Here is a 26,624-nt window from a genome sequence, read left to right as displayed (position 1 = left end):
TGGTTTTCATAAAATTAGTTGTCATAGGTGATGGAGAAGGCAAGGACTTAAGTTGTCTCCTCAGTTGTGGCTGAGGAGAGAGGGAGAAGGGTCTGGGGAGGACGCGAGTGTGGCCTAATGGGATAGGAGGGGTGTAAAATTTTGGCTTCATGATTTTTCGGGAGTTTAAAAGGAAAAAGACAAGAGGTGATCAGGATGGAGAGACTTGTAGGAATGATCTGGTGCTCGGGATGCAGAACTGGAAGTCAGAGGCTTTTGTTAGCATCAGCTCCACAACTGACTTGATTTTGAAGTTTTGAATGAGTTCTTTTGCCAACTATGAAAAGTAATACTTAACAGAGTTTGTTGTGGGTTTTGTTTGTTTGTTTTTAATTTAGAGTTTTCTGCTTTAGAAATATAAATTATTATTTATTGATTGAGCTGCTGTATCTACCAGTTGATCTCTTTTGGACTTGTGATAGTCAAGAAAAATAGCCTGGAGACTAATCGCTGGCATGAACTTTTCACATTAGCACTCTCCTTCCTGAAGGAAGGACCAATGACTTTGAGATTATAGCATTTTTTCAATGTGAAAAAGGTTAGGAACTATCATAACCAAAATGCATGTTTGTGGTTTGTTGTTTTTGATGAATATGATTGACTTGTGTTGCTGAAAGGCCTACCTTCAGTAGGAAAACAATACCATGTTTGTACAGTATTATGTGTTTGGGAAATGATGTTAAAAGAATATGACCACTTCCAAATTAAATTTGTTTTATTGTTATGCAGGGGAAAAATGAGAGAACACAAATTAACACTACAAATTTTCTCACACTAATGTGCCTTAAGAAAAGTTACTTGCATGAGTTGGTACTGGCAACACCAGGACCCCGGTTAGCTTTTAATAGTTTCAGAGGTACATAATCAGTGTTTTGAAGGAAACTATTTTTTTTGGCACCAAGATGTAGCGTTTTCTCTGAGTAAACATATGCTTTTGTGGCCTATTAAGTAGTTATTCCTTATTAAACAACTCTGGAATCTGATACTGTCAAGCTAACAGGTGTCTCCTTTGAAACTGATATGATGGCTTGGACTTCAGCTGGAGCAAGTCGTGGCCTGCTTTATTTCTTTTTAATGAGAGGGTACTAGTGAAAAGAAAAAAAAAAAAAAAGCCCCACCCTCTAAACCCCTTTTTACCTTTGAATGAGTATGGCATTACAGTACTTATTTGACATGTAGAGCCAGATTAAAACTTGATGTTCTCTGTTCTTGATACAGTGTTAATCTTTTGCTGGCTTTTCTGGTTAATTTTTCTGTAAAATTGATTATTGCTAAAGGTACTCTGAAAATAGAAAATTTGATTTTACACATGTTTATACAGTAGGAAGTTTATAGACTTCTAGGGTACCTTGTTGTAGGAAAACTATGGATTTCTCAGAAATGTTTGTCAGTAGTGTAAAAAATGCAACATAAACATACTCCCTGGCTGGAATGGCTGACTGGTCTGAAATTACATAGAGGAAACAAATCAAAATATTATTAACCAAGCCTACCTCTTCTCTGCATAGGAAGTTTAGATTTCCAGTTTACAAATTTCAAGATCCACATCCTTATCAATTCCATCTGCATTCCATGAAATCTAGTCCTTGGTTTTTTTATACTTCTACGCTCATAACAAATCAGTGCCTTTGTGCTTTTATCTTACCTGTGTTTTAATTGATGATAAATGTTGTGGTATTAGTAATAGAGGTTTGTTGGGGTTTTTTTTTAGCAGGTATTTTGTATGCATGGTGCAGAAAAAATGAATTCTACTATGAGTGAGGAGCCTGATGCACTATCTGTAGTTAACCAACTCCGAGATCTCGCAGCTGACCCATTGAACAGACGGGCCATTGTTCAGGATCAAGGATGCCTGCCAGGTCTTATTCTGTTTTTGGACCATCCCAACCCTCCAGTTGTTCATTCAGCTTTACTAGTAAGTATTCTGGAGATAAATTTGTATGTCAGTAGAACATTTTGTAACTTTTGTTAATATGTCTTTAACCAAGTAAAAAGGCAAAAAATAAAACCTGGTTTTATATTATTTTTGATACTTGTTATATGTGTTGTTTTTTTTAAAAAAATACGTAGTTCAAAAATTTTTTAGCAGTGACGCATTCCAGGGGAATTTATGGTTTTTGGAAGAGATTAATTTACTTTGCATTTTTTCCCTAATACAGCTATTTGACTTTTTGTGTGGAGGGAGGTAAGCGCCCTTAAATCTCTTTCTTAAGATGAAGTCATGGAGCTTGGTAAATATACACAGTGATTCAACATTCATATTGTTAAAAAAAAAAAAAAAAAAAAGATAATTTAGGTTAGAAGCGACCTCTAAAGGTGATGTAGTCCAATCCCATATTCAAATTAAGTGTACTCAGGTCATGGCACAGGGTTGTGTCTGCTTGGTTCTTGAACACTTTGAAGGATGGAGATTCCGTAATCCCTCTGGCCCCTGTTCCAGCACTTGACCACCCTCATGGTGTTAAAACCACACAACCAACCCCGCCCAAAAAACCAACCCCAAATCTATTAATATCTAATACAACTTGTTCCAGCTTTTGTCTGTTTCTTCTCATTCTAAATCATAAATGCCGAATTCCTGATTTCTCATCCTGATTCTAAATACTAATTTAAAAAAGTGTATTTCTTCCTTAGAAACAGGACAAACAAAAGTCAAGATCCTCTTAAAAGTCTAGTTCCAATTCTTCTAAAAAGACTTTTAAGTTACTAATATTTATGTGGTGCTATTTTTTCTGGTTTTATGTCATTATTGAAGTCTAAACAATGTGAAACTAAAAAATAAAGAGCTATGGCTTTTACATACAATTATACATTATTCTTTATACCATTAAGACCTATCTGTACCATAATTCTGTATTTTTCATTTGTTTTACTTTTCATAGTGAGTATTAGTGGACTTCTTGGAATTACTTCAGTGTTTCTGATACTCTTCTGGGTTCAGGGAATGAGGTCCCATAATCCAGAAGACCTGTGTCCTGCTAATTGGTTTTTGGGTTAGCCTTGCCATAGCATTTGCCAAGACTATAATGTTCTTCACTGGAAGAACTTTGAGTTGAGTTTACAGTTTTTGGGAATACGTTGCATTGGTTTTCTTTCCAGTGCAGTTTCCTTAGGTTGTGGTCTTAAAAGAGGATCTTGTTTGGATGTCTCACTCTTTTTCCTTCCTTTGGGCTGTGTATTCTCACCGCTTGCATGAGATTTGGTAATCAGTCTGTGATCATGTTACAAAAATAAACCCTACCTAAAAAGGACTGACTTTGTCAGATTGATGAGGGCTAATCCAGTTCACAGCGTGGTTCCACAGCCCCCGATATCATTCAGGTTGTGTTGTAAGGACATCTCCTTGGGTGGGAATGGGAGACAGCTGGGTTGTTCCATTTAGTGATAACCTACAGTTAGAGTAGATTAAGAATCAGGGTTTAGAGGAGACCATGCTGTATCCCAGGACCTTGGCTGCAGTCAGAAATGGGTCGGTTTACTGTGAAAACATGTTTTTGTCTGCCACGTGGACTCCTTGTATTCATAAGTTGTTGAACCTCTTAGGTTCTGTATCTTTTAATATCTTTGATGATAACTTTTTAGTCTTCATTTTTGATTTTTCCATTCTGAAAGGTTGTTTTGTTTTGGTTTTGTTTTTCTAGCCAACCTATTGGTCAAAAAGGTGCTTCCATTTGAATGGCAATCATTAAATGTGGTGACTTTCCATTAAGTTTGTATCTAATAAGGACAGCACTGACTTCAAATTTCTTGTTGTATTATTCTGTGATTCCCATAGCTGAAATTATAAATAATCTGTATGAATCATAGTAGTTTACTATTTAACTTTTTTGATATGTGGTAGAGTCTCTCAGGGAGGGTATTCTCATCCCCATATGCAGTTTCAGTTCAGTCCTTCCTTCTGCCTGATCAAGAAGTGGTATATTTTTCTATAGTTTTCTCTAGTTTTGATTCCAGGAATTCTTTACAGTACAGTTCAAATGCTAAAAGTTTTGAATGTTCTAAAAAGAAGTAACCCAGGCAATACTACTTAGGTTTTTTTCCTCCCTCTTAAATGTGGACTAAAATTAAAAAAAAAACAGGACTCTGAAACTACATTAACATTTCACTTATAAAACATCAAAGGTGTCTTTTGTTATTAAGATTGACAACAGTGCATTTTTATATTCAAGTATGGAGATAGTCCTATTGATTATGATAAAATTACTTGTGAGCTTAAAGCTAATGTAGATAAGTGTTTTGCTGAACAGAGATCTGAGCCAAAGTCCGGAATAGTAATCTTCCTTATGCCTTCAGTAGACTGCAGTTTAATAAGCATGAATGATCTGACTTCTGTGAAGGCGCAAGGCAGGGGGAGATAGGACTTCCTAGTGTTGAAAGGTCAGGTCACTTATGTTGTTCTGATAACTTTGTCTTTGGTCTTACTTCAGTGGAAGTTATACTTCTGTGTAGAGTATGTAACAGATGAAAAGAGACTGCCTCCATTTTGTCTCATAATTAGCTGTTAAGAGAATGGGTTTTTCTTTGTCCAACAATGTTACATCGATACTAAATTGCCTGAGCAGACTAATAAAAATGAGAAACTTTTTCTGTCAGTAAGGATACATTTCTTAACATGAAAGTTAGTAGCTCAGAGCTATCATTCAGGCATTTCCCCATAGTTGAAAAGTAAGAAAATAAATGCATATATAACACTTATAAACTGCAGTTATTGATGCTGATCCACATCAGGAAATAGCAAAAATTACATTTAGAGTTTTTATCATGCCAGACAGCAGTCAGACTTTCTTAAAAGATAATAAAATGGTCTTGAATTTTACCTAATATGTACTGAAGATGATTTAGAAAAAAAAACCCAGATAATTAGTTCTCTATCTCTGAAGGGATTAAGGAGCATGTTATTTTAAAAGCACCTATTGAGCAGCATAGCTATTATAGGACTATATTTAAAGAATTGGTGCACTTCTAAACCTGGCTATCACAAAACCCATTTTATAAGCCATTGTATTTGTGTATTGCAGGAATTTGCAAGTGCAGTTCTTGTACCTACATCAGTAAAACACTGATTAAAGCACAATGCACTGTAAGGCTTTAGTTCCTTCTAAGAAAATTTTGTCTGTCAGCACTAACAATAGAGAGATGTCAGTCCTGTTCACGAGACATTTTAACTGGAAGAGTATTATGTTAGGAGGATCATGCAAATATATACTTGCTGGCTGGGGTCAGCCATGTGAAGTTGTGCAAAGAGTCTACCCTGAAAGCCAAATAAACAAAACCTTGGGCACCAAATAAGTGTAAATTCCCAGTTTAGGTAACAACCTAAGCAGCTTGCTGCTGCTTGTATTATTCCTGTATGGAGTGATGAATATTGTAATTAATCTTCAGAAGCTTATAAATGTAGTAGACCTTTTCCTGTGGATGGTAGAAACTTGGTGGTGGTGAGTTTTCTAGTACTGGGGGAGCCCATAGAATTGATGGAAATTATACTAGAAGCATAATGTGTAAAAATTACTTCAGATCTCAGATCACATAAATGTTTGTTGGAAGGGACTTCTGGGAGTCATTCACTTCAGCTTCCTGCTTGAATTGGGACTGTCACCAACACTCAATCAGGTCAGTTGTAGCTTTGTCTTGTTGATTCTGCAGTCGCACTAGGTTATCTGTTCCGGTGTTGAACTACCTTCATAGTGAAAAAAAGTTTTTGTAATACCTGACTTGAACTTCCCAAGCTGCAATTTGTGGCTGCTTCCCCTTCTTGCGTTGTCTGCTGTTGTAGAGGAAAGTTTGGCTTAGTCATCTTCCTAAAGGCTTTTTGAGTAGTTGTAGACAGCTGTTAGATTGTCCCTTACACTCTCTTAGCCAGTATAAACAAACCCAGACTCTCAACCTTTTCTCATAGATTAGATATTGTATGCTTTCTGTGTATTTATAAGAATAAAACAATTTTTTAATGTTCACAGTAGGTGATAATACTCTCTATCTTCTTACTAGAACTCACATTGTGAATGTTTTGCAGATGTACACTAATAAAAATGAATGATAATGTACTGGACATATTACTGATCTACTGTTGTCCTCTTTCTTTTAGGCTCTCCGCTATTTGGCAGAGTGCCGTGCCAACAGAGAAAAGATGAAAAGTGAATTGGGTATGATGCTCAGCTTACAGAATGTAATACAAAAGTAAGTTTATGATGGGTTGTTGGATCCAAAGACAGTGTAAACATAACATTCTGATGCAAAGTAAAACTTTGATTATGAATTTGTATAGTGAGTTTTTAATATTGCATTCTTCCTTGTTGAAGTTATGGGGCTGCAAGCAATTAAGGGTTTTCATTTTACAGTCTAGCAAAGTAATTAGACTGTAGTCTACAAGAAATGTTCATTTGAAGGTCATTTGCCAAACAACAGATTTCTTGCCCTTTTTACAGATAACTGATTTTGTCTCTTCCCTTTACGTTCTCTTATAATCCTTGTCATTGTATAAGGGTGCCTTGCACTAGTGCATGTAATGGAATTGGTTGGCATCTGCCACATCTATTCTTTGAATCCCACCTGTGGGAAGGGATATTGTATATGCAATGTATTTGTTTCGATGTATTTTTGAAGGTATGTATCTGCAGTTTTGTGTTGAGGAAACATCTTGCAGGTGGAGTAGAAGTTAGTGAGGTTTGTAGTGGTCTCTAATTTCTTTATAGAATGTATCGAGTGGGTTATGTCCCTTGAAATTTGCGACTGTTGGATTTTGTTAAGATTGCTAACTCTTGTCTTGAATACTGGAAGATGTGTGGGTATATGCACACTGGAGAAGATGCACATGTGCACTTATCAATAGAAATTGGTGTCATGAACTAAGATGAATCATTATTAGCAAAAAGGACCCCCAACCTCCTTCAAAGATTAGTCTGTCATAGCAAAAATTAATTTGCCATCAGGTTATCAAAAGATGATTATTTTACACACAGTTTGATAGTGCTCTAGTTAACTGAACTTTTCAGATGTGAGGGACTGTTTCCTGAGGGAGGATAACAGTCATATTGCTGCACTGAGATGTGTCTCAAATGAACGTTTAAAACAATTATTTATAAAAGGATGAAACACACGTAAAACTGTATATTAAAGATTCAAATGGAAAGCTTTTGAATCTTTAATATGTTAGTTGAGTCTCTAGTGTATCACTTGTGGCATATGTTGTAAGTTTCTTTTAGAAAAAAAAAACCACAAGGCTAGACTTTGCTAGTTCCATCATCGCGTAGCCCCTTCAGTTTTTGGTGGTGTATCTTTTGTTGTTGTATTTCTCTCTCTCTGACACTGCTTATCTAAAGGTGTGAACCTGAAGAATTAGAGGGGAAATTCTCATCTGTTCACAAATCCTATGTGATATGTGATCTAAGAAAGATTAAAACTGTTTACCTTTAAGTACTTCATTAATTCTGCTGAAACTAACAAGATTATGTACTGGGATGAAGTTCAGCATTGTGCCTAAATATCATCTTGTTACTCACCAGTTACCCAAAACGCAAAGATTTAAAAAAAAGTCTTAAATAGGATGATGAACTAAGTGACTAGAATGCAGAAGAGAATAGTTCTCAATTTTTTTGAATAATGTAATAATTATAACTTTTTAAAATTATAGGTGTTTTTAATAGGATGTATGGGGAAAAATGGATTAAGTCTTACAGTATTCACAGTTAAGGTAAAATATACAGAAGTCTTTGCTTGCTGCTTTTATAATAACAATAAGAACTGAAATGTTTAGGTAATAACATAAGTATGTGTTTCAGAAGAACTTACTTTTAGTATAGACTACATGTCTATTTAGACCACAGAGACATCCTTAAGAAGTTGTTGAAAGGGGAATGGTAGTGCATTATCAGTCTCTGCAGCTTACAAATATTACTCAGGAAACAGTCATAATTAAAACTTTTGTTTAAAGAATTTTATGGAAATCTCTTTGACAACATTTTTTTCTGTGTTTCAATTTCAAGGACCAAAAGAATGTGAAGTTCAGAAACGTGCAGAAAAGGAGAGATAAGTCAGTAAAAACTGGAAATATTGTAGGTGTTCTTTTTTTCTAGAAAGCTCCTTGGCAAGAGTAAGAACATACATTTGATTTGTATGCTTGTAACATTTGGAAAGTGTGATATCATGAAAATTTAAATACATAGCATCTTCAAACACAAGACTTTGTCGTGTGCTTGTCAGGATTTTAGGCTTTAATGTTGACAGGAAATGCTGAAGCTAAGTTTTGTATTGCCTGCAGAAATATGGAGAAAGATGGTAGAAAAGTGCTGAGAAGATAGATGTAGAAATATTTTTGTCACAAAACCCCAATGGTTTGGGGTTGTGGGGTTTTTGTTAGAAATCTGTGGGGGAGAAAACAAGGTCTCCACCTTCTTCAGATTTGCTTTACAAAATGCAGAGTCTAGCTTTTAATGCAATTTCAGTTTACTAGAAGATATTGTAGTCCTTTGAACTGAAACGAAACATTAATAAATGCAGTAAGAAATGCTTTGGTCTTAATGACTTCATGTTATGCATTCTAGTGTACTTCTCAGAATCTGCATATCTAGCTCATTGCTCTATCTAATCTAAAATCTTTTGATTATTTCCACAATCTAATTTGGTGTTTAGATTATTTTTTTTGGTGATGTGTTATAAAAATGCAAATAAGTCACACAAAGAGATATGAACTTCTGTCAGTATTTTGCTTTTCCAGTTATTGCACAGTTCTTTCAAGTGAGACAGAACCCAGCATCTTCTGGAGCAGAAGTGGTAGTCACTAGGTTTTTGCTCTTGACAGGTTAAGCGCATCCTGTGGTCTGAATCTTTCCCTTTCATCAAGGATTTTGTAACTCTCACTGTTCACTTTCATTGACTTCTCACTTAACTAAATAATATTCAATGGCTTTCCCTCTTCAGTACTGAATCGTGACAAACTGTATTCTGCCACTGATAAGGCTGTGTTATGTCTTTTCAAGCAACAAAATGGAGCTCGTGTGAGCAGAGGCAAGTCGCAAACTGAATATTTGTCATATTTCAGACTTAAGTTGATGTTCAGCAGCGCTGAACTGACACTGTGCTTAGGAATTCAAGAGTTTGTTTAGAATTCCAGTTCTCTTTTGCTTTCAGTTGTATAAATCCTGAAATTTGAGGGCTTTTTTCATCATGTGAGTGTCTTTATAAGCCTTGAAGGTCTCTGTGTTAGAGACCTCAAGTTCAGCTGTGAAATTTCATGTTGTAACCTGCCTACAGCTAACCAGTCTTAACAGATCTTTAAATGGTCAATACTGTCAACTGGAAAATAGTTGGAATTGGTTTGCCACTTATGATTTCTTCTAATAGTATATGGAAGCCTCAGGCACAGGCCAAAACCCTTTTGTTGCAAGTAATACACAACCAATGGAAGAAGAATATAGCACTTGTTTAAACTCATTATTGTGAAGGTGAAGTACCTATTCCTTCATAAGACTACTGAGGATGAGAGGTGAAATTGAATGCTACCTGTTTACCCAGTGATAAGCAGTAAATTATACTCTGTACTGCATCATGGAAAGTGGGTGGGAAGTATTTGAAAGACATCCAAGTTTAACTGTAGTTCTTTGAGGTACCTTCATGTCTCATTGCATGATTTATCAGTCCCCTAGTATTATTTGATCAGCTTTTTGGTATTTGCTTGTATTAAGCATTATAGCTCATTTGTGAAAATCATTGTGCTGCTTCAAATGAATGTTTGGCTGACTCCTTAGTTAATACTACATTTCACTTAAGGAGCAAAGAATTGGTTTTAGGTTCACTGTGACAGTGATTTTCAAGATGTATGAACACTGTTTTTCTCTAACAGAAGAGTAACAGATTTTAGATGTAGAGACTGGAGCTTATAGGCTCTAAAGCAGAAATATGAAATGTCATCTCTGAAGAGTATAGAATAAAAATTTGAAGGCAGTGAGATATTTATATATTTAAGATTTTTTTTTTCAATCTGAACTTGATTTGGAACATGTATGACTTTCTGAAATACTTCATAAGAAAGGCTTTATACAATTCCACATTTTCTAGGACATATGAGAAGCTGTTCAAGTTTCATGGAATACTTGCAGAACATTTTTCAAATATAAAAATTTCTGTTGCCCTATTCTATACTTGCTGGTTTTTTTCCTTAGTACAGGAGATTTCTTTTTTGGTCATCTGCATCTGCTTACTTTTAAGCAAAGCTTGATCCATCTTTCCATGTTATAAGCTAGAAGTAGTAACTGTGTTAGAGAGAAATCAGACCTTTAAAATCCCTACCTGCATGTTTCCAAAGTTTGGTGGGGTTTTGGGGTTTTTTTTTTGGTTTATTGTTGTTTACTGCTTTATTGTTATCACAAAAATGTTTTACTCCCTTGCCAGGTGACTGAGTACCTGTAAGTCTAGAAGTGTTTGCATAAATAGGTAAAAAGGAGAGAAGTTGAGGCTCATTGGAGAATGGTGTTTCATTGTATTCCAGCAGTCATCAGCAGTTATTTAATATTGAAAACTGGTTTAGTTGCTGGCTTTATGAATTGTATGGAGGACTTAATGTGTCCGTATGGACTTTATAAAATGTTATTAGCAGCTTCTAGAATTAAAATTAATTAGGATTTATAGCCTACAAGGAAATATACTAATTTGTGTTCAGAGTGAAAGTGACTTTTGATGGACAGTAAAGGTCAAAGTTCATAATTTTTCATAATCTTTATTAGCAGCATAATGGTACTGTTTAAATATAACGAACATGTATTTAAAAAAAAAAAACAACTGATGAAGAGTCAATATACTAAATAGCTCTTATTATGGAATGGCAAATTACTGAGAGTAAAATTCCAATTACTTAGCTAAAAGAGCTTTTCAAGATAGTCTTCCTTTGCCAGGGTGTCAGATTTAACAAGCTGAACTAAATCCAGTGCATTAATCAGCTCTTCCAATTTATTACTTGCCTAAGAAGATTAGGGCAATTAATATGTGTTTAATTAGAGTCCCTTGCAGATCTGGTAAAATACATGCAGTCTATAATTGCTGACTTCTTACTCAATTTTAATTTTTGGTAGTCTTAATTACCTATACTTTTTGAAAATTTAATTATTTGTTGAAACCAGCAAAGTTTAAATTTATGATGTCTGACAAAAAAAAAAAAAAAAGCCAAGTATTTCAGGTAGTATTTGCTGAAATTAAAATAGTAGGGATGTAGCATCACAGTAGTTTTATCATTTTTGTTATGTGACATACTTGTTTTTCTCCTCTGTGAGAAAGGAGCAATCGTTGGGGAAGACAGGGCAAAGGCTCTATGTTAATTAGCAAGAAAGCAAACTACATATTTAAAGGGATATCTGATGATGAAGTGGATGTTGCCATATCATAACTGGCTTCAAGATAATACTTTGTGACAAATTATCGCTAAAAAATTATGTAAACTTTTTACATTTACTGCGTTTATACATTTGTGCTATTGATTGGAATACTTAAATTTTGATCTGCAATGGAGAAGGAAATGGCTTTTGACAGACTGTAGAGATTCTATTTTTCTGTACCTGAATCACTTAGTAATGTTATTTTTGTAATCCTTGGTATGTGGGGGTTTTTTACACATTAAAATTGAGAAATAGTTGCGATTGGGTAATGGGAAGCATGATTCTGTTCCATGATTATTTTGGGGCTCTACCATACTTGTGATTCTGTACTGAGAAGTTGTGTTTTTGGAGAAAAACATTGTTATCCTATGTCTTAAATATTTGTGTGAGCAGGAGGATCCAAAAACTTTGTTTTTGGAAGTGATTTACAAATTGCAGTTTATCACCTGGAACGAGAGTAATACACCCATTTCTCTGTCTACTCCATGTTAACTTTCCTGGCATTTCCTTTCCTGTGAATTTCTCAAGCCTCCTTGTTTTACCCACTTTGTTACATTTTGTCTGTTGGAAAATTACGCTATTGGGTTGCTGGTGCATCTCTGGGCTGTGGGGCTCCAGTCTATTCAGTGCTGTAGCAATATGCTTGTTAATAATAGATGGCCATAGTAGGAAGACGTCTGCAGGCTGGTTTATTCAGCATTGTTAAGCAAAGTGGCTTAATGTCCCCCTCCCCTCCCCCTAGTTTCTTTAAGGAATGTTTTTATTGTATATTTTGTTAATCTTACAAGTTTCAGAAAAAGATTGGTTTTTGAAGTTATTTTTGAAAAAGCATCCCCTGCCAAAAAAATCCCAATGAAATATTAGGAAATGTAGGAAACATCAGTATGTCCTCTTTAAATATACCATGTTGTTTGTTCTGAGTGTCTGAGTGCTCCGTTTGTCTGTTAAACAGCTTGCTGGTATTTGGAGATTATATATAGGAAGGAGTGGAGCTGCAGGCGAGAGGAGGGGTTCAATGCTGTGGGCTACCTAGGTCAGTAAGGCATGTACTCAGTAAAAGTTCTTGCTCTTTTTGCTTGTGGGTCATGACAAACTAACAAGAATTCAGACTTTCTCACAGTTCAGCAATTTTTTTTTTTTTAAAACATTTCAAGACTGTTTTTGTATTCCTTTTGTATTCGTAGAATATTTGGTGTTATGAAGCATATAGGAAGTCATGATCTCAACACAGAGATGCAGACACAGGGACAAATAGTAATAATAAATAAAACACAAAAAGCATTAAGTAATGAAATGGTGTAAAATCCTAGTTTTACAGCATTGGTGTTAACCTGGACTTTAGTCATGATGTAATGGGCTTTCTGGGAGAATCTTGTGGGGTTTGTGAGATAAGAAAATAAGATTTAAAAGCTTGGAAAGATAGATGTTGTTTCTAAGAATAGTCCAAGACTTGACTGCCAACAATTCACATGTAACTAGTAGTAACTTACATGTTGAAATATTACTGTGGGTTTATATTTTGCAGGGGTTAATAGAAATTAGCAGTCAAATAACTGTTCTAAAGGTTTATTATGAGAGGTGCAATTTAGGATGAGCTTATTGTTTTTGTTTGTTTGTGTAGAATTGGTCACTGAGGAAAAATATGAAAGTGTGACCAAATGGAACGGTCTGCCCTGTGCCCTACAAGATGTATTCGATGTTCTCTCAATGTACTTTTGATACTCTATTTTGGTTTTTTTAATCACTGGTCTTCTCTGTAGTCAGAGGTATTACAAAGTCAATGTTTCTTCTTGCATGCAACTTTCTTTGAGCTCTATACAGTCAGTACTATTTCTGTACTCAACAGTTTAGGTGGTTGTCAACCTCTAGATTTGGCTTTTTTGTGTTTGTATTATTTTTTTCATTCTGTCATGTGTGTAATTTCTATTATAATGTTTTTGATTGCAGTCAGGAATACAGTTTGATTTCCCTTTTTGCTCTCCAAGCTGCTACTTTTACTTTGTAACATTCCATTTGGTATCTGGTGTCTGTATCGGGACTCTTGGTTGTGCAGTTTTTCATCATCTGATGGCTGTCTCAATTTAATTCAGGTACTATACATCTGTAGACTTTTTAGTATACCAGTTCAATAAAATAGTAGTTCAATAAACTAGGTTTTGGTATACTAGTTCAATACATTGCACACTCAAAGGAAACAGCGGACTAGCTACTTTTGTTACTGGTTTCTGTGCAGCACTTGCAGTTAATGCACAGCTTTCTTGATATGTCCCCAAAAAATTGCAGATTTTTTCTATTAAACCATAAGTGTCTGGATTACCTTCTCCCCCCTCCCCAAATGCTGCTCAAGCAAGAAACACAGTAAGGTGCTGGTGTATGATTAGAACTTGCATAGTTTCATGTGGGTATTACAGGCAATAAGTGCCACAAAGGGAAATGCCTCAAAAAATATTAATGATGAAACAGTCTTCATGAGCAGTTTCGGAATGGAGCTATTATTTCAGAAGAAAGTGAATTTTACTCTGGAACAACTAATGCAAAGTAAATATGTTATTCTGAATTAGATGTATTTTTATTCAGGAATGTGTTTTTGTACTTTGTTGTTTTACAGTACATCCTACAATATATTCTTCTGCATGATTTCCATTGAATTTTGCAGGTATCCTATGTAATAACTTGGAACAAATGAAAATTGTTAGTGCATTCTGTAATTACACAGTACATGATCAAGTTCACACAAAATTTTTTTTTAAAACTTTGGTGCATGCTTCAACCTATTTTGCATGACTGCTGTCCCTTTGGCTAGCAGTGAAGCTGCTGATACTAGCTTGCTTTGAAAAAAAAAAAATCCAGTGCCAACAAATAAGTAGTTCAAGAGTATTAAAACAAGATGTTTAACTTGTTGTTGCTTTCAAAGTTACCTACTTCAAGTCTCTGCTGAATAGATTAACTATATTAGCAAATGAGTCAAATACAAAGTTTACACACAGATATGCCTACATAGACACCACCTGCATATTTTTTTGCTCTGGTACAGGTTGGTGCTGTAGTTTAATTCTTATTATTCACACAGGTTTTGTTTAGAGAAGCCTTTATCTGTAAGTTTGCAAACCTTTTTTTTTTTTTTTTACTTCTCCCAGTAGATTTCAGGGAAATAATCAGATGAAGTTTACTTCTCAAAATTACAATAAACTGTGGTGTTTTTTTAAAGACATAAAAGGATTTTCCTGAGAATTATATACTCTCATCCTATATTATTATATGATATACTTAATGCTATTAGCATGCTGATAATACAAGAAGTGGTATTTGGCTCCTTCAAGACATTCCTAAAATGCTTCAGTACAGAGCCTAATTCCACCACTGTCAGTACTTCTACCTGGTTCCTACAGCATTATTACTGGGAAGGATTGGCTTTTTAATGCCAGTATTTGATATCTGCCACCAAAAAGGACCAGAGAGAGTTGCTACCCTTACGATTTTATTTTTTTTAACCCCAATGAAGCTGTATAAGAAACGTGATTTCTGCCATATAAGTCCATTAAATGATTACTGTTCATTAGCAGGCAAGATGTTGGAATTAGCTACTGTGAAATTCAACATGGAGTTTGTGTCTGTTATGCAGACTCTTGTCTAGCAAATGCTACTCTGAAGCCTTTTGAGTTTAGTTGAGTAACAGGCCTTGATTTTATTTTTTTTTTGAGATGGAGAATATGTCCATATGGTAGATACCAAGCTGTGGAAGATCAAAAGTTGATCTTCCATTTAGCATATAAATAGCAAGAGTTAAACAAAATTAGATGAATAGCTGGGTTAAACATATGGCATATGTTCAAATCTGTTATCCCATTCTTGAAAGTTTGTTCTCTTCTTGTGATCAGAGGACAATAGAATGAATCAGGGAAATCTTCTAAGCATGGGTAATTACTCAGTTTGCTAAATGTTTAAGATTATATCACAGTTGCTGATTTTACAGCAGTTAATGGGATTGTACTGTGATTTTACTCAGATTTACAAGTTATATTTAATATTTAGGCTTTTTTTGTTTTTCAGTAGTCTTCAGAACATTGCAGCATTTACGTGGGGTTTCTCTAAATTTCCAGGATCAGTAGGTGTGTGACTTAAATTGAGCTGGAAGTGGCACTGGGAAATCCAATCCTCGCTTCTAATTTCAGTAAGGTGTCACTTGTTTAGTACAAAATCAACTTCAAGACATCAGGTTTCCTTGTTCTGTTCCAAACTTTTCTTAGTTTAGTGTCTCCTGGTCAAATTGTCACAGCTAGTAATGTGAGTAGGGTCTGGAAGACTTGCCAAGTGGCAGGCATCTTGGAAAGCATTCTAGTAAAGTCTGTCTGACCTTGCCTTGTTTCCGTGGTGTGACAGCCTTGTAGTAAACAAAGGTGACATGTAGTCAGCACATGGTTGATACCATCAGAATGCAGTCACGTAACACAACCGCACTCAGGCTGTATGTAGGTTCATCAAGCAGTCCAGCTGCTTGGGTTTTGGATTTGGAGATTCATAGCGCTGTAGCTCACTGTCACTTCAGAATCGCCCAGTCCTACAGGTTCTGTTGTTCTTCCTGTTCTATGCCTATGAATTATTTTTCCTGTTGTTAACCTGCTACTATGGTTGTGTGGTGGGTTGACCCTGGCCGGATGCCAGGTGCCCACCAAAGCTGCTCTATCACTCCCCTCCTCAACTGGACAGGGGAGAGAAAATATAACAAAAGGCTTGTGGGTTGAGATAAGGACAGGGAGAGGTCACTCACCAATTACCGTCACGGGCAAAACAGACCCGACTTGGGGAAAATTAATTTAATTTATTACTAATCAAATCAGAGTAGAACAATGAAAATAAAATCAAATCTTAAAACACCTTCTCCCCCCCCTCCCCCCCCCCCCTTCCTGGGCTCAACTCTACTCCTAATTTTCTCTACCTCCTCCCTCCCCAGCAGCACAGGGGGACAGGGAATGGGGGTTGGGGTCAGTTCATCACGCATTGTCTCTGCTGCTCCTTCCTCCTCAGGGGGAGGACTCCTCACTCTTTTCCCCTGCTCCAGCGTGGGGGTCCCTCCCATGGGAGACAGTCCTCCACGAACTGCTCCAGCGTGTGTCCCTTCCTTGGCGTGCAGTCCTTCAGGCACAGACTGCTCCAGAATGGGTCTCCAACAGGGTCACAAGTCCTGCCAGAAAACCTGCTCCAGCGTGGGCTCCTCTCTCCACAGATCCGCAGGTCCTGCCAGGAGCCTGCTCCAGCACAGGCTTCCCAAGGTGTCACAGCCTCCTTTGGGCATCCCCCTGCTCCGGCGTGGGGTCCTCCCCAGGCTGCAGGTGGAGATCTGCTCCACCGTGGACCTTCCTGGGCTGCAGGGGGACAGCCTGCCTCACCGTGGTCTTCCCCATGGGCTGCAGGGGAATCTGTGCTCCGGCACCTGGAGCATCTCCTCCCCCTCCTTCTGCACTGACCTTGGGGTCTGCAGGGTTGGTTCTCTTACATGTTCTCACTCCTCTCTCTGGCTGCAGTTTCTGTGCTGCGGCCACTTTTTTTTGCTTCTTAAATACGTTATCCCAGAGGTGCTACTGCTGTCAGTTGATGGGCTCAGCCTTGGCCGGCAGCGGGTCCGTCTTGGAGCCAGCTGGCATTGCTCCATGGGACATAGGGGAAGCTTCTAGCAGCTTCTCACAGAAGCCACCCCTGTTGCCTGCCCCCTGCTACCAAAACCTTGCCACACAAACCCAGTACAGCTTGATATGTTGTTGTTGGCCAACATAAGGATCCTGCTGTCTATATTCTTGAGGATTTTGACTTCTTTCTTTTTAAGAAAACAGGTGGTAATCCTTTTTGTTAGCTGCTGTATAATGTTATCTGTTCTTTACTGGGTGTTTTGGGGCTAGAGGGAACTGAGGTGTACTGTAGTGGGTAGCGTGGTAATAGCACCGTACTGGGACTGTGAGAAAGTGTGCGCTGAAGTAATGCTCTTTTTCAAGTTGTTTTTCAAATGACTTGCCCATTGCCTGGAATGAGTCAGGAGAGCAGCCATATGCTCGTAAGCCCACCATATCATGGGATGCACTAAAAGCTCACAAGAAAGAGCAGCATTCTTGAAGATAACAAAGAATCTTGCCCTGGCACTGGAGCAGAACAGCCAGAAAAACAGCCAGATCAGATAACTGTCTTGAAACAGATTGCTTTTTCTCTAATACCATGCTCTTTCTTTAGGCTTGTCATTCATGCTCAAAGTTTCATCAAAACCATGTCAATCACTGTGTCTCACTTCTAGAATCAAGGATTAGTGATTTCCCACCCACCCTTACAGAATGTAGCAATTCTTTGCAGATTACTGCTCCCTTTAGTTATTGGTAGAGACAATTTCTGTCTTAAATATAGGAAGAACAGGCTCTGAAAGAAGTTGGTCACCTGGAAGCAAATACATCAGTGGTCTTAAAGCATAGTTGATGTGAATATCAATTTGTTACCTGTTTTTTAACCATAATTAAATCATGATAAATCTCTATCAAGTATATACTTAAAGGTTTCTAGTACAGCTGTATTTACCCAACAATGTATTTAGTCAGAATTCATGCCAATGCATTAATTTCTTACTTGTGCTTTTTGTGTGATATAGGATACTACATTTATTGCAGTGAATGAGGTTCATTACAGAACTAAAATGATGGTTTAAAATATCGGTATGTAGGATTGTAGGGAAGAATGTTTATTCTGCCTTACAGGGGCAGTACTTGCATGTATGAAACGGATTGGGATGAAGTGAAAATATCTAATTCTATGTGTAAGTTTTCTCAAACTTTTTGGAAAGGTGTTTGGGTCATTCTGGAAATGGAGTCTCTCAAACTAGTATTCTGGAGAAAAAAATGATACATTCAGTCCTTTGTTACATTCACTGACTTGCTTTGGATTTTTCTGTGTTAAGACTGTAAGTTAAATCTGAGTTGTTTTTACTTTTAATTTATGAGTAGGTTATTCAGTATGGGATTCAGCTGAGGTCTTGCCAAATATCTCAGCCTTGACTTGGATAATGAAGACATTTTTATTCTTCAAACTCTTCATGTTTTTAGTCTTGAATTGTGTGGTGGATTTTTTTTTTAGTTTATTTTAAAGATCTGTGCTTGTAAGGTACTATTTTTCCATTAGTATGTAAACTCCTTGAGATGTCAGTACAGGAAATTTTACCTGAACTGACTTTAAAAGGTTGAGATCTATTTCCTTATTTTTGTGGGCTGGGTTAATCTTTCCTTCACCACTTCCTTTGCTAGCTTTCTTTGCTTTTACAGGCCTGCTCTTAATATTAATTTTTCTATGTGTTGCTTTCTCAAGTACTCACGAGCAAGAGCATAGTCACGACCCATACAATGCATGTCCACCTTTTCTGATTGGCTGTAACAGCCTTTCTCCATGAGTTGTAAGGCTGTATGCCATGCCCCCTCACTTATGGGGCCATGCATACTGAAAATATATATAGTACAGACACTCTGTATGTGAAAGTCTATTACATGTGTATGGGTGGTATACTGCAAATGCTCTTGTATATCATTTTCCTTGCTTGGATTTTAACAGAGTTTTGGGAAGTGGACTGTTCTATGATAGAAATAGTCTACCTCTGGTTGCCCTCTTCTCACAGAAGTTTCTCAGCCTTGTGCAGGGAATGAGCTGTAGCTCTTCTCCATGTATCCTGAGGTGTAAGTGATGCCCCCTTCTAAAGCTAGAGGTTGAGAATGGTCTGTCTGTCTTTGGCTCTCTTATTCCCTAGCAACCCTGGGGAAAAAGTTCCATTTGTACAAGGCTGAAATTACATCAGATTTGGTTAAGAGAGAGAGTGAAAATGTAAACTCATGAGTGAGCTTATATACATTGACATTTTGATCTATGTTTTGAAATGACTTGAGATTAAAATATTTCTTTGATATTCCTGTGTGATCTAACTTTTGACTCTGTACTGAATTTGTTGAATACAATTACTGTGCTAAGTAGAATTATGAAAAAATGCTTTAGATCAAGGGAGAAAACTTGGAGCAGTGTTTTCCTAAAATCAATGTCATGTTTGAATCAGTAAACTATTGGATTTTTAAGTTTTGTATTAAAAGTGTCTGAATTGTTATTATAAGGTGTAATAAGCTGTATTAAAAGTTTCTAAATTGTTTTTATAACGTGTAATAAGCTGAATAATTTGATGATTGTGCCTAGTAAGATCATGCTATAAGCTAAGGTGAAAACATTTGAAATGTCAATTGGCAAATTGTTTAATGACTTTGAGAATGAAGCTTCCCCTTTTCCATCTGGCGTTGCCTTTAGTTCATGATGCCTTAAGATAAAACAATTTAGGACTGAGTGGTGAACTGTAAGTCTAAATGTAGGAGCAGCAAATTTCTGAAATCAAAATAAAATTACACAGTTGCTTATGTTTCAGTCTAATTATCAGGTGCATTAGAGTTATGTAAGCTGTCATGCAAAACTCTTTGGAAAATAATATGTAAGGACAGTAGTTGGCAGGAAAATTAAATACATTTTTGCTTTACTTACATAAAAGCCTAACTTCTAAAATACCTATTTTTTCAGGTTAAGAGTATCTCCAAGTAGGTAAAAATGGATATGCTCCACGTACATTGCTGTTTGAATTTACCTAAGGACTTCTCAAATTGTAATATGTGTTCACAGACTTACAGAATGGTTGAGGTAGGAAAGGACCTCTGGAGGTCATCTGGTCCAAATCCTCTACTCGAGCGAGGTTGCCTAAACCATATTGCCCAGAGCCATGTCCAGATGACTTTTGAATATCTCCAAGGAGGGAGACTCCACAACCTCTCTGGGCAATTTGTCACCCTCGGTCACCCTCACAGGGAAGAAGTGTTTCCTGATGTTCAGAGGGAACCTCCTGTGTTTCAGTTTGTGCCATTGCCTCTTGTCCTGGCACTGGGCACCACTGAAAAGAGCCTGTCTCCGTCCTCTTTGCACGCTCCCTTCAGATATTTATATGCATTGATAAGATACCCCCCCTGAGCCTTCCAGTCTCCAGGCTGAACAGTCCCAGCTCTCTCAGCCTTTCCTCATCAGCCCCTTAATCATCTTCCTTGCCCTTTGTTGGACTGTCCAGCATGTTCATATCTCTTGTGTACTGGGGAGTCCAGACCTGGACACAGCACTCCAGGTGTTGCCTCACCAGTGCTGAGTAGAGGGGTGCGATCACCTCCCTCGACCTGCTGGCAACACTGCTCCTAATGCGGCCCAGGATACCATTAGCCGCCTTTGCTGCAAGAGCGTGTTGCTGGCTGATGTTGAACTTCATGCTCACCAGGACCCCCAGGTCCTTCTCTGTAAAGCTGCTTTCCAGCTGGCCAGCCCCTGGTCTGTGCTGGTGCCTGGCAGTGTTCCTCCCCAGGTCCAGAACTTTGCACTTCCCCTTGTTGAACTTCATGAGGTTCCTGTCAGCCCACTTCTCCAGCCTGTAGCGGTCCCTCTGGATGACAGCATGACCCTCTGGTATATCAGCCACTCCTTCCTGTTATGTGTCATCTGCAGACTTGCTGAGGGTCTACTCTGCCCCATCATACACATCGTTAATGAAGATGGTGAACAGAATTGGATCCAGTATTGACCCATGGGGTACACTGCTAGATACTGGCCTCCAGCTAGATGTCATGGCCCTGATCACCACCTTCTGGGCCTGGCCATCTAGCCAGTTTTCAGTCCACCTTGCTGTCTGTTCACCCAGTCAATACCTCATCAGCTTCTGTATGAGAATTGTATAGGAGGCAATGTCAAAAGACAATATCCACTGCTCTCCCCTCATCTGTGAAGCCAGTCATTTCATTGTAGAAGGCTATCAGGGTCGTCAGGCATGACTTCCTCTTTGTGAATCCATGCTCATTCTTCTTGGTCACCTACCTTCTTGTCCTTCATGTGCCTGGAAGAGATGGTTTCCAGATTTGTTCCATCACCTTCCCGGGGGTCGAGGTGATTATCAAGACCCTTGAAATTTCATGAATGGGTAATTAACTTTGTCGTTTTACTGTGGGTCATGGACAAACAGCAAGTACAACCAAAACCAGCATCACTGTAGAAGTGAGACTTTTGGAATTAAATGACACTTCTCCTTTTGATGGAATCTGGGATGTAATTGAATCTCTGGTAAAGAAAAATACCCTCTTTAATTTGAAAACCTCCTGTCTTTAGGTTATAAACTCAGTAGAAACACTCTAATGAAATGCCATTGTAGTATGTTTGTTATCTGTTTGGCTAGTGTGTCTTTAGAGCACAATGTATGCTACTAAGAAAATGCATGTAATAGTTTCTGTGCTTGTGCACAGGGTCTGCTGTACTTTGAGCAGGGTTATGGTAGCGTCTGTTTCCTCTGATACAGGAGTGTGTATGTAATGCACACATATGTATATGCACATATATGTTTATTTTAAAATACATGCATAAAGCATTATAGCTTTAAAAAGGATAAGGTGGTCTTTTACACATACACACATATGTATATAACCCCCCCCGTATATATTTATAAATGTATTTATATCTTGTCTTTCTCCAAAAGGAGAAAATCCACTACATTAGTCTTTCTCAGCCTTTGTGCTTTTTCTAAAGGAAGAAACATAACTTTCTATCTTACCTTTACATCAGATGCAGCTATGCTAGGAAGATTGTCAGGGCACTTTATTGTAATTTATGATACTGTGTGTATACTTAAGTCATGTGCTGGTTGTACAGCCATAATGCTATAAGGTGCTTACACAGTCTTTCCAAGCGTGCATACTCAACCCACATTACATATACCTTTGGAGTTGTAGCCACTGATTTTCATGTCCTTTAAGTTTAGCTAAAACTTTTAAAAAAAAGTCTTGTTATGCTAATAAAACCTCTCCAGCACTTGGACCATGTTTACAAAGTTCTTTTTAATTGTGAAGAAAATGAGAACTATTTCTTATATCTTCTTCTGACAGATACAGCACATGTCACTTGGATCTGTGTTCATATTACTCATACAGCTAGCCTTGGTTGAACATAGTGGAAAGACAGGCAGCAATCTAGGATGACAGGAATTCAAGAAGACAGTGAAAATTAAAGGTTTGGGTGTCTGATGGGCATCTTCTGAGTCTTGCTGAAGTAATGTAAGATGTTACCACCTCTGTTAGTCTGCTCTAACTAGAGACTACCATTTCTCTAGCAGGGTAGCAGAACACTGATCATAGAACAGCCCAGGTTGGAAGGGACCTTGAAAGGTCATCTGGTCCGGCCTTTCCTGGGAAAGGGAACCTAGATGAGACTGTTCAATTGCATCTTGAAAAACTCCAACGATGAGGACTCTGCCATGTCCCTAGGGAGGTTGTTCCAGTGATTGATTGATTTTTCTCAAACAATCTCTAACTGCATGGTGACTTCATAGTAGGTACCTGCACCTTCAGTGGTGAATAAAGTGCTATGCTAGAGTGTGAATGCGGGTGGTGGAAAGATGAGCAAGAGTTCCCTTCTGCTGCTCTGATGGTAGCAGGAGGCTGGGTCGGACAGCTGTGAGCAGTCGTATCTGAAACTGCTGATGTGGAGGTGCTGGGAAGGCCTGTGTCAGTGTCCTCAGAATACTCTTCTCTTAATACTGCAATTTTTTCTTATTTCAGGCAACAAAACCACAGCCCATGTGTTACCCTTATTTTTTAAAAAAACTTTCACTATTCTACTATGTTTTAATTTTACATGTAGTTTCATTGTATTTATCTTTTTGTTACCAACATAGTGTATAAAGAAACAGAGTCAGCATTGAATGTCACCTCGGTTTTACAATAGAGAGGGTTTACTATACTTACTTCCAGATAGATACTTTTTTCTTTAAAGGTAGCATCATCATAGAATCACAGAATGGTTTGGGTTGGAAAGGACCTTTAAAGGTCATTTAGTCCAATCACCCCTGCAATGAGCAGGGACATCTTCAACTAGATCAGGTTGCTCAGAGCCCTGTCCAGCCTGACCCTGAATGTTTCCAGGGATGGGGCATCTACAGCCTCTCTGGGTAACCTGTTCCAGTGTTTCACCACCCTCATCATAAAAAAATTTCTTCCTTAAATGTAAAAGGGGTAACTAGAGTTATCATCTGTAACTTAGTGGTAGATAGTAGTAGTCCTCTGTTTGGAAAAATACAGGAAATTATCCAAGTAGTTTGTTTAAGTGTGTCTGTGCATGCGCATAACACTTACCTGTATAGACTTAGTTTAGGGATATCTTAGAATACTTGTATTGAAAAAAAGCAGATTTAAATTTGTGTTTTCAAGTCAACAGGTTGTTTCAATAGTACAGTTAATCTTAGGTCATTAGTTTTCCAAGAACTGTGGCAACTATAATGTTGGGAGCACAAAACATGTATGAAAATCACTCCTGATTTTTTACTTTTAGGCACCTGCATATTTTATATTTGTTGACATATTGATAACTTTAAATTCTCTACCTTTCTTGTTTGTGTATATATATTATGGCTAATATTAAGTATATTTTATTTCTCATTTGTCTTTCTGAATTTTTTTTAACCCTGGGATGCAATAGTACAACTGTATTCAAGCAAAAACTTACCAACAGCATAGTGGGTGCTGTAAGTGGGATAGTGACATTTTCAATAGTGTGCTTAGTTAACTGTATTTAAACTTACAAAAAAAAAAAGTCCTCTATTGTAAATCAGGATTGTTGTTGTTGTTGTTAGAATTTACCAAAACTAATGGGTGGGTGAATTTCTTAGTATCTCGATGGTCACTTTTGCACAAGCTAATGTATTACTATCTCAAGACATCAGCTTGCATGACTTTATCATCTATTCTATTACTTTATCTAATAAATCGTGGAAGGTTGAAGTTGAAATCTTTGAGTTCCCAGCACTTGTTTCTGTGAATTAACATAAGTGTATTTTTCACTGTAGGAAAGCAGAATGTAAGCATGTATTTAAAGTTGAACATATGCTGAAATGCTTTTCTATTTTAGGTCTTGGTTGTTTGCTTATTACCCCCTTTTCTTTTTTCATTTTTTCTTTGAATGCTATCAATGTACTGAATGATCACAAGAACTCACATTTTTGTTTTCCTTTCCAAACGGTGCTGTTCAAAACAAGGTGTAGGGAAGGGGGGGGGGGGGGAAGGTTAGCTGGGACCCCCAGAAGTTAAGAACTCCTAGCATGCTTGCTTCAGTGTTCTTTCTTGCCCATATGGTAGGATGGAAAACGTGTTTAATGTATGGTAATTAAGGAAGTCAAATGGAAAAAAAAAATAAATCTAAAGGTACTTGTTACTTACTTAGTGTTTGCTAAACAAAGCAGCGAAGCTGTCATGCATCATTTTAAGATTAATTGCAAGTTGTGGTAATGATTTTGTTTCTGTACATAGCTTTAAATCACTGGCATAATTAAAACAGGGCTGAATTTGGACAATAGATATTAGTACCTTATTAAAATTAGTTTTAATCATAAGAAATTAATATATGTTCGGTCTATTATCTACATTTTTTTCTATCTAAAAAACTACTATCATATAGTTCATACCATAAATTTTAGTCTAATCGGAATAACCTTTGGATTCTTCAAAGAAATCTGGGATTCTGCTTTGTTGTTTGTGCTCAATAACTTTGGAGAAGAAAACATTTGGAAAGATTATAGTTCTACAGTGAAATTATTTTTATTATGTACCAAGGAAAGTGGGAAATGAAACGTATCACAAGGCAGTTGGAGATCTTTTGTTTTTTAAAAAAAAAAAAAAAAGTTTGACGCAAAGAAAGTAAGGGTGGTGTATTGAGCCATCTACTACCATGTTTGGTTTGTAGTTGTCAAACTGATGTAAACTGTATTCATGTTGTATGAGATCACAGACTTTTTTGTGATGATACCAGAATTAACAGATGGACCAAAAAATTGGAGTATGGGAAAGGAAATAGTTTTACCTAACTTTTCTTCTCCCCTTTTAAAATTTTTGCTCTGAGGTGACTGCATAATTGTATTTCTGTAGCACGTGGAGTATTCCTGTTGCAAGGACATAATCAGCAGCTGTTTGGAGTACTAATGTAAAAACAAATATTTGCAAATATTAATTTATTTTTTCTTTAAGGACCACTACACCGGGAGAGACTAAACTTTTAGCTTCTGAAGTCTATGATATCCTTCAGTCTTCCAACATGTCAGACATGGACAATGTAAATGAGATGAATTATCGTCGACGGAAAGCACAGTTTTTCCTTGGCAGCACAAATAAACGTGCCAAGACAGTGGTTTTGCATATAGATGGCCTTGATGATTCGGTAAGGAAACCTTCAGCATTTATGTAAACAAGACATGCAGTACTGAGATGTTATTTTTGTGGGCAAAATACGTATTCAGGCTACTTGTGTGGCATCGTCAATTGTCAGCAATTTCCGTGAATCATATTTTGAATCACAATATATGTATAAAATCTTGCATAAATTGAGCTTACTCAGAATATCTAAGGAAGATGTTTTAGGGCAGCTTCCTTGATGGCTTTTTAATTACTCTAAAAAACCTATTCTATTTCCACTTCTCCTAATTTTCTTTCCCTTTTCAAAAAAGAATGGAATAAACAAGGTACCTTCAGCGGTTTCACTTAAAGATATCTTGTGGTTGCATTGGTGTGTCAAACTAAAAAGTTTCATTTTAGATATGAGAGATTTCAGACACTGTTTTTTTTGTTTTGGTTTGGTTTTTTTTTTTTATTACTCTTAATTTAGAAATGCTGGGGGTTTTTTGAGCTGGTTTTGCTACATCTTTTCATTGTCTGTGAGATCTTTTCTACTGTAGTGACCAGAATGGCATTTGAGTTAATGAGGTCTCACTGAGTCTTTATGTAATGTCAGAATAACTTCTACGGATTTATCTACCATACCCCTGTAGATAACACCCCAGGGCCATGTTTGCCTTTTTACGGCTGCCAAACAGCATGTAGACTGTTTAAGCATGTTATCCACAAGTGCCCTCCGGACTCTGTATCTTCAGTTTTGTACCCATTTTAAATGATCAAACCTGATCCTTTGCTTTGTTGCTTTACATTTTTGCCAAGTAAGCGTGTCCACAGGCCCAGTTTATCAACAGCATACCCGTCGTACTGTTTTCATAAGACAATAGTTAATTCCTTTCGAAATAACATGCTGCTCTAGCTCACTTTATACAAAGTAAATATTTTTTACAGTTTTGTCCTTCCAGCACTTGCTCTGTCTAGAAAGGGAGTGCTT

At 37.2% G+C, this 26,624-nt stretch overlaps 1 protein-coding gene across 4 annotated transcripts in view; it reads left to right on the top strand.

The window, feature by feature from the left end:
* The window catches only part of ARMC1 (armadillo repeat containing 1), a 32,273-nt gene that overhangs the window by 1,428 nt on the left and 4,221 nt on the right, over positions 1 to 26,624 (top strand). For 2 of the 4 annotated variants that reach the window (XM_049822705.1, XM_049822697.1), the window contains exons 2-5: positions 1,751 to 1,954; positions 5,554 to 5,649; positions 6,125 to 6,216; positions 25,490 to 25,679. In XM_049822705.1, coding sequence (XP_049678662.1) covers positions 1,763 to 1,954; positions 5,554 to 5,649; positions 6,125 to 6,216; positions 25,490 to 25,679 — 570 coding nt within the window. In that variant the 5' untranslated portion in view covers positions 1,751 to 1,762. The remainder of the gene's footprint in view (positions 1 to 1,750; positions 1,955 to 5,553; positions 5,650 to 6,124; positions 6,217 to 25,489; positions 25,680 to 26,624) is intronic. The other 2 variants (XM_049822689.1, XM_049822714.1) reach the window with 2 other exon arrangements.

Source organism: Accipiter gentilis, chromosome 2, assembly GCF_929443795.1.
Source record: "Accipiter gentilis chromosome 2, bAccGen1.1, whole genome shotgun sequence".
Taxonomy (NCBI): domain Eukaryota; kingdom Metazoa; phylum Chordata; class Aves; order Accipitriformes; family Accipitridae; genus Astur; species Astur gentilis.
Note: the sequence above shows the minus strand (reverse complement) of the source record. Positions and strands in the feature narration are given on the sequence as shown.